An 18297-nucleotide genomic window follows, 5' to 3' on the forward strand; every position below is an offset into this window, starting at 1 on the left:
AGGATAAAATTGCTAATTTTTATCAAAAAAAATTACATATTTATTTATTTATTTATTTTAGAAATGGGGAAATTATAGTTTTATTTCTATAATTTAATGGTGTAACCGTGTAACACATTAATTACTTATAGTTTTATAATTAATAAATTAAACTCTTAGATTTAAAAAAGTAACAAATTTAGTATAAAAAAGTAACAAATTAAATCCCATTATTTCACAAGTAAAAAAATTTAAAATTTAAGGTTTCAAAAAGTAATAATTCAGATCTCATCTTATTATGACATTGAATTTGAGGTTTTATATAAGTTTGAGGCTTGAGAATTTAATTTATTTATTTAAAAATCCTTATTGTATAATTTGTTACTTTTGAAACAATAGGATTTTTTTTTTGAGAAATATTTTGAAACAATAGGATTTAATTTTTGTAATTAAAGAGTTAATTTGTTCACTCCTAAGTTATAGGGCTTGAAATGTTAGTTTTCCTTATTTTTATGAAGAGTGCTACATTCACAATATTTTTACAACAAATCATAGTTGTAAGTTGTTATTGGTTCTAATTTGAATCTACACGTTAAATTTTTTTTTTGACCACCTACAGCAACCAATAATAACCTACTACTTAAAATTTGTTGTGAAAATATTGTGGACATAACATTTATCTATTTTTATTCCAAAAAAAAAAAAAAACTTCTAATCACTTGTTTGTCATTCAATTTATGGTCTAAGTGCTTCTAAAAAAAATTATAGTCTAAGTGATATTAGGGACTCAACATACTTTATATTTAAAAGTTATAATTTTTTACATAACATATCAAGATGATAAGTTATTATGTCTAGAGTCATGTAACTTAATTGGTTGATATCTTATAATATTCTAAAGGGAAACATTCTCCTATTCTCCTACCTATAAAATTAAAAATAAGAAAATAATAATAAGTTGTAATTGAACTAATATCGGTTAGCTACTAACAATACACTATTTTTATCATACACTACTCATCATGCATCACACCTTTTTATTTTTTATGCAATATTTTTAGGAAACAATTTTTAACATGGATTAGTAACGTAGTCCACATCGTTTCTAGATGCAAAACCCACAATCAAAGCTTTCAAAGGCTCTCAAAAAATCTCAACTCTCCAAATGGCAATGAATGACACTTTCCCACGTTTTGGCATTCAAAGAAAAGATATTGAAAAAGAGGTAATGAGACATGACTTTGTGAACTCTTGATCTCATCAAACTCGTCAAACTCGAAAATATTTACAAACTTCCACTTTACTATTCAAAAAATCTTAAAAAAGATTTCTTAATAACAAAGACAACGTTTCCTCTCTCTCTCTCTCTCTCTCTCTCTCCCTCGTGTCTGTGTCTGTATCTCTCTCTCTCTCTTCTCTTTCTGTTCTTTTCTCTCTTTGCATCCACACACGAGAACAGAAAAGAAGAGAAAAAGAGGAGACACAACAACACACACAACACCACACCCACCATTCAGGAAAGAACAGAAAACCAAACTAAGGTAAAGTTTGACGATTCTGATCTGACACGCTTTTTTTTTTTTCGATAACTTCTATACAACTCATTGTCATATCATTTGTATGACTTTATTTTCCGTTTCTCATTGGGATTTCCATTTCCCATTTCTGCTTTTTATTTTTTATTTTTTATATATATCTTATTCTCCCACACCCTTCACATCTTATGAACTATAATTTTGCTTTTCAATCTCAGGTAGTACTTTGTTTTGGATTCCATTCATGTTGACTACATGTTTCTGAATTATATTTGAATTTTTGTTTCTGGGTTAGATTCAGAATTCCATTTATGGCAACCCCTTTTTTAAAGATTTAGTTTTGTCTGTTTGTTTGTAATTCAATTATGTTTTTTGTGAAAGTTCTGGATCCCATCTTGGTGGCCAGGCTGGCATTCATTATTTTCTCCAATTACTTTCTGTTGTTAAGCATAGAATTCATATCCCTCATTCTCCTTAGATCTCTAATTGTCAAATGATATTTTACATGCTTGGATTTATGTGATGGAATTCCCAATGAGCTCTGGCTTATCAATAAAATGTTCTTGGACTTATGTTATGGAATTCCTTTTATTGAACTCGTTTGCTGTTATTTTAATTTTTCTGGAATTCAATTCATAATATGATCAAGAACAACAACAACAACAACAACCACCAAGACTTTGGTCCAAAATCTTGGTCCAGCTATGGATCAGACTAGTCAGGGTTGGTTGCCACATGTATTTTTTTATGTCATAAAACTTGCCCACTTTTAATTGTATTTGAGGTCCGATGTACATTGCTAGTAGTGAGTGCCTCAATATATATGTATATATGTAGTGCGGACCTATTCATAATAGAGTGACTGCGTTTTACAGTGGTTGTCAACGTACCACCACACTCCTTTTTTTTGGATTTGGTAACGACTGTGTTCAAATATATGTCATTAAGTAAAGACACATGTGGAGTTTAAATTGAAAAATGCTGTGTTATGTTTATTACAAATTCATTGTTAGTGATGTGTGTTTGATTGGCTTATAGTGTGGTGTAAATTTTGCAGGTTGCGTCTCCTCTTATTGAGCAAATAGTGTTCAAAGTAATTTTGAATCAGAAAAATACAAGAAGTGTGGGTAGCAATGCACTATGAAAGCAACAGTTGGGTATGGGAAGGGGTGTACTACTACCCACACCTATTTGGTGGTTTGATGCTCACGGCGGCCTTACTTGGCTTGTCCACAAGCTATTTTACTGGTCTTGGTGTTCCACACTTGCCCTTTTTGTGGTCCGATCTTGGGATTTTCCCCAAGAAGAAAACTGGGAAGAAGCGCATTCGGGTTTACATGGATGGGTGCTTTGATCTCATGCATTATGGTCACGCCAATGCATTGAGGCAAGCCAAGGCTTTGGGGGATGAGTTGGTGGTGGGTGTTGTGAGTGATGAGGAGATCGTTGCCAATAAGGGTCCACCTGTTTTATCAATGGAAGAGAGGTCTGTATATGCATGCATTTCTTTCTTTTCCATTTTAGTTTGGTTTATAACTCGTTAACCAAGTGTTTATGTGGACTGTTATCCAGGTTGGCCCTTGTTAGTGGTTTGAAATGGGTGGATGAAGTAATAACTAATGCTCCTTATGAGATTACAGAGAAATTTATGGACACTCTCTTTAATGAGCATAATATTGACTACATTATACATGGTGATGATCCTTGCCTGCTTCCCGATGGAACTGATGCTTATGCCTTGGCAAAGAGAGCTGGCCGCTACAAGCAGATTAAACGCACTGAAGGTGTCTCTAGCACAGACATTGTAGGTACTATGAATCTCTTGATCAATCTCAGAATTATTTTTTGATGAAATTATTATTGTATTGGAGGACAAAAAGGATCACTTGGTTTTGGTCTGTATGATTATCACACAACCTTTTCTATATTTTTCACATTAAACTCATTGTACTTTTTTTTCCTAAGTCTCTGCATATATGATCTGGATGTAGGTAGAATACTCTCATCCGTGAGGGTTCCAGAAGTTTCTCAGGATCATAATGGTTCTTTGTGTGGAGAACCTCATAAAGAAAGTAAATCTAAGGGTCCCCATGTATCACAATTTCTACCGACTTCCCGACGGATTGTGCAGTTCTCGAATGGCAAGGTATTGTTCATTTGGGTTATTCTCATGCAAAGACTGTCATGTATGGCTACTTTTTCTCACGAAAAAAAGAAAAAGAAAAAAAGAAAGAGAGAGAAAGAAGTAGGATTATGTTTTGAAATGTTGCATGCTAATTAATCTATCTTCTATACCTATTTATCCCCTTCACTAATTTTTCTGCCATATATCTAATTTCTTAGACTGATGTTTTTGGGGTCCAGGCTCAGGTAAAATGAAACACAACTATATAACTCTATTTTAACAATTTTTTAGAGCAATCTGAATATATTAAAAATAGGGAGTTCATTGAAGAGATTTGTACTTAATTTATCAAAAATAAATAAATGAAGAGAATTGTATGTATGCAATAAAAATGAAATGACCCCATGAGAATGAGTGCTTTGTATTAAAGCAATGACTAATGGCTCTTTACTGGTCAATAACACATTGTTATATTTCTATGTGGATTCAGTATGTTGTTATCATTGGCTTGTCCTAATATGAGAACAGAGGGTTGAGAGGTTAAAATTTCCCCCTTCCTTTGTCTGGATTTTTTCCCCTGAAATTTGATATTGTTTTCTATTTGTTAGGGACCTGCACCAAATGCTCGTGTTGTGTACATTGATGGGGCATTTGATCTCTTTCATGCCGGGCATGTTGAGGTAAAATTCTCATGTATACTCTTGCTAGCATCTTTTTGTTTCATTTTTTATTTTAGGTGACTATCTATTCCTTTTCTAAAGTTTGACGATTCTGATCTGACACGCTTTTTTTTTTTTTTTTTTTCTTTTTTTCGATAACTTCTATACAACTCATTGTCATATCATTTGTATGACTTTATTTTCCGTTTCTCATTGGGATTTCCATTTCCCATTTCTGCTTTTTATTTTTTATATATATCTTATTCTCCCACACCCTTCACATCTTATGAACTATAATTTTGCTTTTCATTCTTAGGTAGTACTTTGTTTTGGATTCCATTCATGTTGACTACATGTTTCTGAATTATATTTGAATTTTTGTTTCTGGGTTAGATTCAGAATTCCATTTATGGCAACCCCTTTTTTAAAGATTTAGTTTTGTCTGTTTGTTTGTAATTCAATTATGTTTTTTGTGAAAGTTCTGGATCCCATCTTGGTGGCCAGGCTGGCATTCATTATTTTCTCCAATTACTTTCTGTTGTTAAGCATAGAATTCATATCCCTCATTCTCCTTAGATCTCTATTTGTCAAATGATATTTTACATGCTTGGATTTATGTGATGGAATTCCCAATGAGCTCTGGCTTATCAATAAAATGTTCTTGGACTTATGTTATGGAATTCTTTTTATTGAACTCGTTTGCTGTTATTTTAATTTTCTGGAATTCAATTCATAATATGATCAAGAACAACAACAACAACAACAACCACCAAGACTTTGGTCCAAAATCTTGGTCCAGCTATGGATCAGACTAGTCAGGGTTGGTTGCCACATGTATTTTTTTATGTCATAAAACTTGCCCACTTTTAATTGTATTTGAGGTCCGATGTACATTGCTAGTAGTGAGTGCCTCAATATATATGTATATATGTAGTGCGGACCTATTCATAATAGAGTGACTGCGTTTTACAGTGGTTGTCAACGTACCACCACACTCCTTTTTTTTTTGGATTTGGTAACGACTGTGTTCAAATATATGTCATTAAGTAAAGACACATGTGGAGTTTAAATTGAAAAATGCTGTGTTATGTTCATTACAAATTCATTGTTAGTGATGTGTGTTTGATTGGCTTATAGTGTGGTGTAAATTTTACAGGTTGCGTCTCCTCTTATTGAGCAAATAGTGTTCAAAGTAATTTTGAATCAGAAAAATACAAGAAGTGTGGGTAGCAATGCACTATGAAAGCAACAGTTGGGTATGGGAAGGGGTGTACTACTACCCACACCTATTTGGTGGTTTGATGCTCACGGCGGCCTTACTTGGCTTGTCCACAAGCTATTTTACTGGTCTTGGTGTTCCACACTTGCCCTTTTTGTGGTCCGATCTTGGGATTTTCCCCAAGAAGAAAAATGGGAAGAAGCGCATTCGGGTTTACATGGATGGGTGCTTTGATCTCATGCATTATGGTCACGCCAATGCATTGAGGCAAGCCAAGGCTTTGGGGGATGAGTTGGTGGTGGGTGTTGTGAGTGATGAGGAGATCGTTGCCAATAAGGGTCCACCTGTTTTATCAATGGAAGAAAGGTCTGTATATGCATGCATTTCTTTCTTTTCCATTTTAGTTTGGTTTATAACTCGTTAACCAAGTGTTTATGTGGACTGTTATCCAGGTTGGCCCTTGTTAGTGGTTTGAAATGGGTGGATGAAGTAATAACTAATGCTCCTTATGAGATTACAGAGAAATTTATGGACACTCTCTTTAATGAGCATAATATTGACTACATTATACATGGTGATGATCCTTGCCTGCTTCCTGATGGAACTGATGCTTATGCCTTGGCAAAGAGAGCTGGCCGCTACAAGCAGATTAAACGCACTGAAGGTGTCTCTAGCACAGACATTGTAGGTACTATGAATCTCTTGATCAATCTCAGAATTATTTTTTGATGAAATTATTATTGTATTGGAGGACAAAAAGGATCACTTGGTTTTGGCCTGTATGATTATCACACAACCTTTTCTATATTTTTCACATTAAACTCATTGTACTTTTTTTTCCTAAGTCTCTGCATATATGATCTGGATGTAGGTAGAATACTCTCATCCGTGAGGGTTCCAGAAGTTTCTCAGGATCATAATGGTTCTTTGTGTGGAGAACCTCATAAAGAAAGTCAATCTAAGGGTCCCCATGTATCACAATTTCTACCGACTTCCCGACGGATTGTGCAGTTCTCGAATGGCAAGGTATTGTTCATTTGGGTTATTCTCATGCAAAGACTGTCATGTATGGCTACTTTTTCTCACGAAAAAAAGAAAAAGAAAAAAAGAAAGAGAGAGAAAGAAGTAGGATTATGTTTTGAAATGTTGCATGCTAATTAATCTATCTTCTATACCTATTTATCCCCTTCACTAATTTTTCTGCCATATATCTAATTTCTTAGACTGATGTTTTTGGGGTCCAGGCTCAGGTAAAATGAAACACAACTATATAACTCTATTTTAACAATTTTTTAGAGCAATCTGAATATATTAAAAATAGGGAGTTCATTGAAGAGATTTGTACTTAATTTATCAAAAATAAATAAATGAAGAGAATTGTATGTATGCAATAAAAATGAAATGACCCCATGAGAATGAGTGCTTTGTATTAAAGCAATGACTAATGGCTCTTTACTGGTCAATAACACATTGTTATATTTCTATGTGGATTCAGTATGTTGTTATCATTGGCTTGTCCTAATATGAGAACAGAGGGTTGAGAGGTTAAAATTTCCCCCTTCCTTTGTCTGGATTTTTTCCCCTGAAATTTGATATTGTTTTCTATTTGTTAGGGACCTGCACCAAATGCTCGTGTTGTGTACATTGATGGGGCATTTGATCTCTTTCATGCCGGGCATGTTGAGGTAAAATTCTCATGTATACTCTTGCTAGCATCTTTTTGTTTCATTTTTTATTTTAGGTGACTATCTATTCCTTTTCTGTCAATTACATCAACTCAATATTTAATTGGATTTTTTACATGGGTATGGTGTCTTGGCAATTAATTTATTTTGGTAAGTTACAAATGCACCAAATGGGCCTTGAACCCACAACTCTCCACCTAGAACTTATAAGGGGAGTTGGTAACTTATGTACTTGATTGTTATGGTCCCCAGCTGAATTTATCGTGTGTACTTGGGTGATTCTTTTTAATGATTTGAATAAAACTTACGTTACTTATATAAAAAATAAAAATTATAAGGGGAGGAGGTGCCAGTTGAGCTAGAGCTGATTTGCTGGTGTCTTTGCTTTGAAATCTGTTATGAAGTGGAGACATTGCTATAAATAGGTGACAGTTTGATATCTTCACTTGACCATGTTGAAGCTCTGTGGATCTTATCACTTTGTGATTATCATTCGATAGCCTTTTACCTCATTATTGAGGATTGTCTTAGCACAGTCTAATATGTCACATACCTGGGCCCTGTTTTGGTATAGCTCTGGTTCTCATCATTAAGCGTACCATAATGTCATCAAGTTTCAGCATGCCTTTTGCACCATCAATGATATAGCTACAAACAAGTTGCATATTGTTGCTTGCTTAAAATAGTTGCATGATTTGATTTTGTGATATATTCCCCGCTTCATTTTTTTTTTTTTGACAAGTATGTTCCCCCCCCTTTGTTTTTTGAAGACATAATTGAACCTTCCTCATGAGTCTGTTATGATTTGCTTACTTCCCATCATTTTTCCTTGATTTCTCAGATCCTCAAGAGTGCTAGGCAGCTTGGAGATTTTCTATTGGTTGGTGTTCACACAGACCAGATTGTGAGGTATATCCTTCTTCTACATGATTTGACCCAAGTTCATGGTTGCTTCGCCACTTTCCCATGCCTTTTTGTAAAGTTTGGAAGTTGTACATCATACAGTCTTTCTTTGAGAAATAAGAAAAAAATAAATAATGACAAGAAGTTGTTTCATGCAGTGAACACAGGGGGAATCCACATCCAATTATGCATTTACATGAGCGTAGTCTTAGTGTGCTGGCTTGCCGTTATGTTGATGAAGTTATCATTGGCGCACCTTGGGAAGTTACAACTGACATGGTGTGTAATTTTTTTTCTGATTGTTTTTTCTAAAATGGGTATCAGGTTATCTTGATATTGTATTTTGTAATGAATTTCTGTGTACACCCCTTGTCTGCTCAAGTGAGGTTCCACCCAAGTACAGAAGTTTCTGTGCAACATTCCTCCCCATGCTTTGTTCTTGGGGTAGTTATGCATCAATAAGACATTTGATAGACAAGGGAACATGTTAACTACTTAGTTGTTGATTGATATTTATCTGAAATGTAATACTTGTGTACCTTTCTAGAATAGATGAAACTGAACATAAGGCATTTGATAGATAAGACACAAGACATCTGAAATGTAATGTCTTATCTAGTTATGGATAAGACATTTGATAGAAAAGGGAACATGTTGACTACTAAGTTGTTGATTGGTATTTATCTGAAATGTAATACTTGTGTACCTTTCTAGAGTAGATGAATCTGAACACATAATGTTGTTATTGCACGTACAACTTTAGAAACTTTGCAACATCTAAATTGGACCATAATGTTGACACACACACACAAAGACACAGAAAGACGTGCTTATCTGTGGTATTTATATCCATGCTACATATTTAGATGTCATATCTACTTAGTGAATTGAAGATGCTCTTGAAACTGTTAGTGCAATATGTCTGATAGTGCATGGCATTGGGGCCCATTGTTGTGCTATTTTCTACTTTGGTTTTTTTATTTTTTATTTCTTATTTCTAAGCTATCTTTTATTTAAAGTTTATTGGCTGAATAACCATCGTTCCCCATAATTTTCTGTTCCTTTATAAATTTTCACAATGATCATGCATGGTCTACACTGAGGCTTTGTCACCCATACTCGTGTCATGTGTCTACTAATTTACATCGAACCATGTCCTGTAAATTTTTCATGAAACTCATAATTTTTTGTTTTTAGTAGTATGTAAAAGTTTAATCATTGATTGGTCTTGACAATATCCACAATTCATATTTATGGCAGAATTGACATACAGTTTAGGTCAAATTCACTAATGTGCAATAAAGTAAAATGCCATTCAATTTTGGAAAAGTCACTGTCCATTAAGTACTCTGGATAACCATTGGTAAATAATCTCAATATATTGCACTATTTGATTGTAGTTCTACATATGCACACAATCCCATCTAATTCACTAAAACTGCTTCTTCTGTTTTATTTTCCTTCAAGGGACATGGAACTTCAATAACTAAATACTTGTTCTAAATAGTTCTTTGGACTAACTTAGATGGCCATTCTGGTTTGTATAATTTAAACCCTATTGGTTTTACCTTGTGTGACCTGACTAAAATAAGTGTTAGGAGCTCAATCTCTACTAATAATTAATAAGTTACTTTGGAACTGCCTAACTCTAGGAACAACCCTGGCATAGTTTGGCATCCAATTCCAATATGAGACTAGGTTCATGAGATGGCTCGTAAAGGACAATAGAAAGAGTAATGTGGAATTTGGTGCCTGAATTGTGCTTGTATATGTGTGTTTTTGGCAAGAAAGATTCTTTCTCATGTGGTCTAGGACTAATTTGTACCTGGCTATACTTTGAGAGTCAAGATTCAGATGCTGCTGGTATCTCTTGTGAAATGATTGTTGTAGCATGGGATATCTATTCTTTTCCACTTTTTAAATATTTTTTATCATCTGAGTTGTATTTTCTTGGCATGAGCAGATTACAACTTTCAATATCTCATTGGTTGTGCATGGAACAGTGGCTGAGAGTAACCCCTTGCTTACTGTAAGTTGGGTTTTTATTTTTTATTTTCCCCCCATTTAAATATATCAATTATTATTTCCCAGTTTATATTTTTACTGAGTTATGGATAGTGATGATCTTGTATTCCTTAGGGTGAAAATGATCCATACAAGGTTCCCAAGAGCATGGGAATTTTCCGGTTGCTTGAAAGCCCCAAAAATATAACCACTAGCTCAGTAGCCCAAAGGATAATGGCCAATCATGAGGCTTACTTGGTATTCCTTTTTCTTTTGCTGCATCTCTGCATCCAAAATTTCTTTAAATTTCAGCATCCCATCTGAAAATACAAACCAGCAATTTATAAATGTTTTGTGTTTGCAAGTTTCATGTATAAAAAGAAATGCTGTTTATGGTTTTGTTATCTTATTTTCGATGTAGAAACGCAACGCAAAGAAGGCTGAGAGTGAGAAGAAATACTATGCTCAGAAAAAGTATGTCTCAGGAGACTAGAACTAACATAGATCTGAGCAGGAAGCCTAGTTTGGTACAGTTCATCGTCCACCTTTGTCCTTCCATAGGGATGCCTGTTGTTGTTCAATACATAGAGGAGCCCATATTTTGTTCTTGAAGGATAGGAGAAAGGAATATCATATGAGAATACATGCAGCACAGACCTGGTAGAATTATATTTCTTCAAATTTTGATGTTACTCATTGTAGGATTATAGGGATTCAAATTCTAAATTTATATGCCAATCTGATCATTACCTAGGCATATTTGTAAACGTTGAACTCAACTAGTTGTTTAACAATTATTTTTTTAGGGCATTTGATTTTGTGGTGGGTGTTATTTATTTTTACAAACATGCTAAACTGGATGTTTCTGCTTGTCTCACTGAGAGTTTTATTAGATCATTGAGGAGTGCCTTAAATCAAATCAGGACTCGCTTGCCTAAAAGCTAAAAACTGTTTTCTAGGCTTTTCCTCTTTTACTTTCACCATGGTTTCTTACCATAAAAGCAAGATTAGAGTGAGGACTGTTTTAGGACATGATTGAAAGCAAATTTTTTTTACGAATTTGGCTCCATCTTATGTACTCAACCTTTAATATTCTCGTTATTTATACCTCTCGCATGTAAAAGGCATTGGGTAACCAAATGAGATAGTTTAGACTTTAGACTCATTTTGTCACATATCATCATTGTGATGGTCCAGTGCACTGTAGCATACTGTTTAAGGGCATGATTGAAGGCTTGATATATTCAAGAACTTGGCTTCATCTGATGTACTCGTTAGTTACATCTATTCCATGTGAGGCCCGCTTCTAAGAGGCATTACAGCCATTCCCGTTATACCTAATGCCATCTCGCATAAAAAAGGCTGTGGTTTTTAAACTGAGATGGTTTACAGTTTATACTAATTTTGCCAATTATTATTACTATTTACTACTGTACTGCTCTTAATTATATTTGCTTAGTCAAAGATACTGGACAAGATTGTGATGGGTGGCATAGAAAATCCTGATCCTTAACCAGTTCAGTTTCTTCTCATACTGTTTCCAACTATGGAGAATGCTAAATGGCTGACAGCAGTCAGCAGTCAAAAAGCACCAAGAACATATCTGAAGAAGGATTTAATGTTCGTTCCATCACTTACAAGGCACAATATATTCCTTACAACAACCACTCCGAATTTAAGTAAAAATTGTCATATGTCGGCAGAGTCACATAGCACCACATACATTTCAAGACTAAATTGAAGAGTTACAGAATCAAACATAAACTCTAAAAGCCTATGGATCAAATGATTCAAATCTAGACGTCATTGCAAGAAAGGATTAAATTTAAATTATTTAATGGACTACAACTGAAAAATATCTATGCCTTTACACCGCTTTTGCAATCTTTACTTAACGGCACTGGCAATAATTATTTTGTATTCATCTTCCCTCTCACAATGTGTCAACATTGTATAGACCCCTTAATAATGTATAGACCCCACATTGATTAACACTGTCACACACTAGTTGTGCGACCTAGATCTCTCCTTAATTTATAAACCCTACACCCACACACTGGTTAGAGGAACTTTATCTAAATGAATTAGCTTCGTATTCAGTTACGAGTGAATCACTGATCCCATAATAGAATGCAAAACCATTCTTGCAATTAAAACACAAGAATTTCTAAATTGATTGCACATTATAGCACTATTTTCTTTTTTTTCTTCTCTTTTTACAAGGAGCTCCCATCCAAAATGCCCATGTTGATTGTTGAAGGACGTTCCCAATTTCTAATCCCCTTAACTGTAACAACATGGCTCCTAGCTCAGCAGCTCCACTCTCCATTACAACAAAAAAAAAAATTCAAAATGGAGATGCACCCTACAAATACAAAATGCAATTTCTTAAATTATCATCGAAACCATGTAATGGGAGTGGAAGTGTTCTGAGGAAACTGTGGCATCATGCAGTGTTGTTGCTGCCACTGATGTAACCCCTCGCTTCCAGGCATTTCACCACACACATTTACACTTGGGTGCACTTGCCCTATTCCCGCATTGTTGTAGTCTTCTTCAATATCCATTGTCGTTGCTCCTGTTTCTTCAGCCTCCATCAACTCTGAAGCTTCCGGAGCTTCCATTTGCGTGGCTGGCATGGGAGGAAGCTGAGAGGGAACCCAAGGAACAACAGCCAAACAACCTCTTGTGGCCGCATTACTAGCTTCTTCTTCATCAGCAGAGTTTATGGGATCAGACTGCCTTTTCTGAAGAAATTGATCTGCAAAACCATGACACAAAATATTCACTCATTCAATTACAAACCCATTTTTTATATTGGTAAGTTACACACACAACCACTGAGTTCTGAATCCGGGACCTCCATTTCATTTGAAACATAAAGAATTCATTTCATCTTCAATCTAAGAAAGTAGAGAGACCCAATCATTTTAAATTTTAAATTACACACTACAATAATTTGAAATGAAACGGAATCCATCTCACAGTTAAGATATATTTTCCTGGATCTAACAAAGTGATGCATCAGATTTGTAACATTTAATCTACACAATGAAATGCATCCATTTTAGGAGAGGATCCTGGTCTCCTCATCCTGAGCTCATTCTAAGGAAGTGCCATTTGAATCAAAGCACTCATTTGCAACACAACACTCAGCATTCTAAGTTTACCATTTTCTGTTACGGTCACTTAAACAACTACTGCAGAGACTGATAACCAAATTCATTTAAATTCAACATTTTTTTTGTTAAGTGCAATTTTCACAAACACTACTTGAGAGGATGATGGCTGCAGGAGCATCTATTTTCTAATACTTGATGCATCAGTTTTCATATACTTTAATCAAAGAAAAAAAAATTTCACAAACATACACTTGCAAGCAAAATCTAGTACCTACTTCACCTTTCTTATAAGGTACAAGATTAAAAATCTGAGCTTTACCCATCACGTCTAAACATTCAATTAACACACACAATCAAACAAAACCTTTTCTTTTTTAGTATTTTCATTATTTTGGAAAAGATCAAAGTTCAAAACAAAAAATAGCTAAAACCCACAAAGTAAATGAGGGAAATGGGGTTTGGGGAGTGAGCTTACCCTTCTTAAAGCCAGAAATAAGCTCAGAATCAACAGAAAACGAAAGATTGGAAGGTGAATGTTGTACAAAAGGTGCATTCACAGGCTTAAAAAGAACAATAGCCATTTCTTCATTGTTGGGCGATAATTCCAAATCCTCAATTATTGCTTCTTCTTCCTCCATTATTGGTGGCAACTCAGCATCCTTCACAACCCAAAAGGCAAAAAAACACAAATTGGGTTAGTTTGGCAGAATAGAAAAAAACCCAAAAAAAAAAAAAAGTTGGGAAGAAAGAAAAGAGTACCAAGCGGCGAATCTTTCGAGCTGGAGCAGAAAGAGAAAAGTCAGAGAAGTCATCACTGAATTCATCAAGCTCAAGGTCTTTTCTCTTCATTTTCTTCATCATCAACATCTTCTTCATCTGGGTTTTCTTCAATCTTTTTTCACAAACAACAACAACAACAACAACAACAACAGTTTAGGTAGCTAATAAAGAGGGAGGGGTTGGTTGTGTTGTGCTTTTTCTCAATGGCTCTAGAGCTCTCCAGAAAGTCTCACACACTCATTGAATTTTTAGTTTTTTTTTTTATTTATTACTATTATGTTAAAAACTTAAAATTTTTAGTTTACTGCTACCTAATCTGTTGTGGGACCCATGAGTTGGAGTTTATGTTTGCGTGAGAAAACATAACACTGTGTGCACACGCTGGCTTGCGTGACGCGTGTTCTTTACGCCAATTGACCGCTGCCATGTTCATGCCTGTCGACTGTTTGTAACTCTCTCTACGCAACATGTGCACTTGATTAATTAGGAAAGGAAAAGGTTTTGTTACATATTTGTATATAGCAATTCTTGCATATAGAGGTATCTGGCAGCAAAAAGAAAATGATATATATATTCAAGGTTCATATGCAATATACGTAACTAGGTGAATCTTAGGCGCTTGTCTTGTTCATTTTGCTGTCACATTCCTCCATATGTAGTAATTACTGTATACAAGTATATAATAAAAACTTTTTCCATAAAAAAAAATGATCATATTTTAGTTAACTAAAGCTTAAAATTTACTATAAAGTTGTATAAAAATATATTATTACTACAATAATTATATAAATTTATATTAATACTATTCATTTTGTATTTAATTTTTTTATTATTTCTTTATGTATTCCAATGAAATGAGTTGTTTTGCAATTTACATAAAAAAAACACGATGCATTATCGTGCGGGACCACTTGTTGATCACTAAAAGAGCTTACATTACTTAAACTCATATCATTGGCACAAATATGGCAATACAGGTCAAAATTTGCCGACTCAACCCGAACCTATCTATTTTAGCCTGGCTTGAACCTGATTTTTTTTTACCTGAATTAAATATGGGCCAACCCACGGCCTGTTCTTTTATTGCGGGCCAACCTGACTCGACCCGCAGCCCACCTGTTTTTTAACCTTTTTTTTTTCCCTAAAAAATATTTTAAAACCACATGGCAAGGTGTGCTAGATTGCTCTTTGGTGCATAACATTATCATAAAAGGCACAATGAACTTGTGTGCTGTGCCCCCTATTTATTAAAAAAAATAAAGAGTTAAATGAAAGGGAAAAAAAAATACAAAAGAAAAACTAAAGTCTAAAGTATCTACTTTCCAGTGTCTAAGCAAACTACACTACTAAGCAAGCATCATTAAATACTATCTATTAAGACTACTAACTACTAAGTAACTAAGTTCTACTTCAAAGACTACTAACTATTACTAACAACACGTTCAATTCTGTCTAATGAATATAATAATATCTATCTAACTAGCACGAACCTGGTCACAAAGTGACAAAATAGTAAACAAACTGTTGAGGACCAATTTTTTACATCACTTGGCTTCATTTCATTGGAGACTCGCATCACATTAACACTATCATGGATTTTGGGAAAATCTCTTTTAAAGCCCAAAAGAGTCCATATTCACAAAATGACACCGAAGCCCATGGTCCAAAACTCATGGCAATATAATCTCATCAAAGCCCATAGTTTGACCTCATGGCACATCATCTCATTTTCGGCTCATGATCTAAGCTCATGAGTCTCAACAGGGGAATTTTGGGAGTTGTGGTTTGGAGGGCCAAAAAATCTATTTAATAAAACTCCAGTGGTTCAAAGTTGATAAAGGAAAGCATGTTGCTCGGCATATCTTCCCTAATTTCCTGAACTTTGACGGGTTAGTGTGCAATAGGTAACATTTGGTAAGTCTCTCATATCATATAACACTTAAAATGATGAAACTTTTCATGCTCTTTACATAAAAATTAATGTTCGTCATATAATATAAGTTTAAAAATGTAATTATATCATTTCATATTAATTATATTATTATTTTCATTTAAATCAATTCCAAGCACATAGCTAAATATATATTAATATCTCATATCTAATATTAAATGCTCTCCTTGCTCTTTAAGATTTGGTTAAAATACAAAAAGACCATAATTACATCTCTAAAACTTTATCAAATATCAACTTACTAGTCTATTATTTATCAAAATTATATATGGACTAAACATATAATTTTTCAAAAGAGGAAACTTAGCCAAAAATACCAACAACAGCTCTAGTAGAAGCTGCAACAGCTCCAGCAGAAGCTGCAACAGCTCCAACAAAAGCTATTTGTAGCTTTTGCAGAAACTGCAACAGCTCCAGCAGAAGCTACAAACAGCTCCAGCAAAAGCTGTAACTACTCCAACATAAACTATAACTACTCCAACAAAAGTTGCAGTAGCTTCTAAAATGATATCACTTGTCCATTAATGCCCAATCCTAGTAGCTTGCTGTCATATTGAAAGAAATAGAAGGATCCCATAAAAGATTATCTTACCATTTTTAGCCAAACCATGAATTTAATGCCAAGTATTTTCCTCCAAGCAAAAGATGTCATTCAAATGACATCATCCAGATGTAACAACTGTGATTGACAGCTGTAATAGCAGCTCCAACACCATTAAAGTCTCAAACTTTCTTCTTTTGTCTAAAAAACAAAAAACCACTAATAAAACCACTTACTTTGTCAAAGACTTTTCCTTATTTGCTAAATTTTCTTTCAACTAATTTTAATCTAGTTACATACTTGGCTCTATAAAAAGAGGACCAAGCCACACTTATTAGGCGACACCATCCATCCCTCTCTCACCCCTTTATTCTGAAACTTCATTCATTTTGTTGCCACATACACATTTTCATACTTCTCCATCTCTCTTACAAAATCTCTCTTCATAGATAGCAACACAACACATAGATTACAAACCATCCATCCTTCTCTCATCCTCAATATTCTGAAACTTCATTCACTTTGCTACACATATCTCTAAACTTTTCCATACTTCTCCATCTTCCTCTCTCACCCTTTTATTCTGAAACTTCATTCATTTTACTGCCACATACAAATTTTCATACTTTTCCATCTCTCTTACAAAATCTCTCTTCATAGATAGCAACACAACACATATATTACAAACCATCCATCCCTCTCTCATCCTCAATATTTTGAAACTTCATTCACTTTGTAGCACATATCTCTAAACTTTTCCATACTTCTCCATCTTTCTTTCTTTGCGGCACATATCTTTAAACTTTTCCATACTTCTCCATCTTCCTTTCTCACCCCCTTATTCTGAAATTTCATTCATTTTGCTGCCATATACACATTTTCATACTTCTCAATCTCTCTTACAAAATTTCTCTTCATAGATAGCAACACAACACAACACAACACATATATTACAAACCATCCATCCCTCTCTCATCCTCAATATTCTGAAACTTCATTCACTTTGTTGCACATATCTCTAAACTTTTCCATACTTCTCCATCTCCCTTACAAAAATATCTCTTCTTAGATAACATCATTACATCATACCTATTACACTCCACCATTACACACTATCTATCTCTCTCACACTTTAATATTTTGAAACTTCATCATTTTGCTGCCCAAAAACACGTCTCCATCTCATTCTTTATTTCTCATACAAAATCTCCTTTCTTAGAAAGCAACATAACCCATGACAAAACACAAAAAACCACTCCAGCAGCATCTTTAATCTCATGTATTTACTATATAACCTTCATATTATCTATCTCACACTTCCATATATTTTACAAACACATTCCTCACAAAATACCTATACATACTTCTCATATATCTTTGAACTTCATGTCGCACAAAGTATACATATACAAGATCCACGTCCAACAAAGTATCTACATATAATTCCTATACATATTACAAACACTATATCTCACAATATATATATATATATATATATAGTTTTTATCATCTCCACACATCTTAAAATATATCAAACACTCTTCCAAGAACTTATTACTAAAAGCCCTTTCTTATGGAAGACATATATTTATAATGCTAAAAGCCCTTCTTATGAAAGGCAAAAACTTATATTATTAAAAGTTATTCTCATAAAAGGCAACATCACTCATATTTGACTAAAAACTAAAATAGCATTACATGGGGAAAGTCATTTAAGTGCATGATGAAAGGAGATAAACTTAACCAACCTATGCACACGGCTGAATATATTCTCTTTCCCTTCAGTTGCACACA

The 18297-nt window shown here is 34.2% G+C and overlaps 3 protein-coding genes across 4 annotated transcripts; 2 read left to right on the plus strand and 1 right to left on the minus strand.

The window, feature by feature from the left end:
- Positions 1-1625: 1625 nt before the first annotated feature.
- On the plus strand, positions 1626-4379 carry LOC136069656 (ethanolamine-phosphate cytidylyltransferase-like). Its single transcript, XM_065778415.1, has 5 exons — positions 1626-1732; positions 2572-3000; positions 3087-3322; positions 3506-3660; positions 4248-4379. Exons 2-5 carry the CDS (start codon positions 2648-2650, stop codon positions 4377-4379), a joined length of 876 nt encoding a protein of 291 aa, XP_065634487.1. The 5' UTR covers positions 1626-1732; positions 2572-2647.
- A 124-nt stretch (positions 4380-4503) lies between these two features.
- Positions 4504-10927, plus strand: LOC111984544 (ethanolamine-phosphate cytidylyltransferase). 2 transcript variants are annotated; one of them, XM_065778396.1, is made up of 10 exons: positions 4507-4614; positions 5455-5883; positions 5970-6205; positions 6389-6543; positions 7131-7202; positions 8044-8111; positions 8264-8384; positions 10069-10134; positions 10245-10367; positions 10531-10927. In XM_065778396.1, exons 2-10 carry the CDS (start codon positions 5531-5533, stop codon positions 10600-10602), a joined length of 1266 nt encoding a protein of 421 aa, XP_065634468.1. In that variant the 5' UTR covers positions 4507-4614; positions 5455-5530; the 3' UTR covers positions 10603-10927. The 2 variants fall into 2 exon arrangements, with proteins under 2 accessions (XP_065634469.1, XP_065634468.1); XM_065778397.1 differs by lacking the exon at positions 10531-10927 and having other exon boundaries at positions 4504-4614; positions 10224-10335.
- A 1332-nt stretch (positions 10928-12259) lies between these two features.
- Positions 12260-14265, minus strand: LOC111984540 (uncharacterized). Its single transcript, XM_024016164.2, has 3 exons — positions 13991-14265; positions 13707-13890; positions 12260-12870 (listed from the first exon to the last, which is right to left on the minus strand). The coding sequence occupies exons 1-3, from the start codon at positions 14105-14107 to the stop codon at positions 12506-12508; spliced, it is 666 nt and encodes a 221-aa protein (XP_023871932.1). The 5' UTR covers positions 14108-14265; the 3' UTR covers positions 12260-12505.
- Between the last annotated feature and the right edge of the window lie 4032 nt (positions 14266-18297).

The sequence above is a fragment of the Quercus suber genome, unplaced genomic scaffold (genome assembly GCF_002906115.3).
Source record: "Quercus suber isolate HL8 unplaced genomic scaffold, Cork oak 2.0 scaffold_182, whole genome shotgun sequence".
Taxonomy (NCBI): domain Eukaryota; kingdom Viridiplantae; phylum Streptophyta; class Magnoliopsida; order Fagales; family Fagaceae; genus Quercus; species Quercus suber.

Excerpts from the sequence above, each read along its gene's own strand:
- LOC136069656 (XM_065778415.1), top strand. The coding sequence starts at position 2,648 with ATGCACTATGAAAGCAACAGTTGGGTATGGGAAGGGGTGTACTACTAC. Across the intron at positions 3,323-3,505 it reads CTCTAGCACAGACATTGTAG|GTAGAATACTCTCATCCGTG; the intron begins GTACTATGAATC and ends ATCTGGATGTAG. Across the intron at positions 3,661-4,247 it reads TGCAGTTCTCGAATGGCAAG|GGACCTGCACCAAATGCTCG; the intron begins GTATTGTTCATT and ends TCTATTTGTTAG.
- LOC111984544 (XM_065778396.1), top strand. The coding sequence starts at position 5,531 with ATGCACTATGAAAGCAACAGTTGGGTATGGGAAGGGGTGTACTACTAC. Across the intron at positions 6,544-7,130 it reads TGCAGTTCTCGAATGGCAAG|GGACCTGCACCAAATGCTCG; the intron begins GTATTGTTCATT and ends TCTATTTGTTAG. Across the intron at positions 8,112-8,263 it reads CACACAGACCAGATTGTGAG|TGAACACAGGGGGAATCCAC; the intron begins GTATATCCTTCT and ends TGTTTCATGCAG.
- LOC111984540 (XM_024016164.2), bottom strand. The coding sequence starts at position 14,107 with ATGAAGAAGATGTTGATGATGAAGAAAATGAAGAGAAAAGACCTTGAG. Across the intron at positions 13,891-13,990 it reads CTCGAAAGATTCGCCGCTTG|GATGCTGAGTTGCCACCAAT; the intron begins GTACTCTTTTCT and ends TGGGTTGTGAAG. Across the intron at positions 12,871-13,706 it reads TATTTCTGGCTTTAAGAAGG|ATCAATTTCTTCAGAAAAGG; the intron begins GTAAGCTCACTC and ends ATGGTTTTGCAG.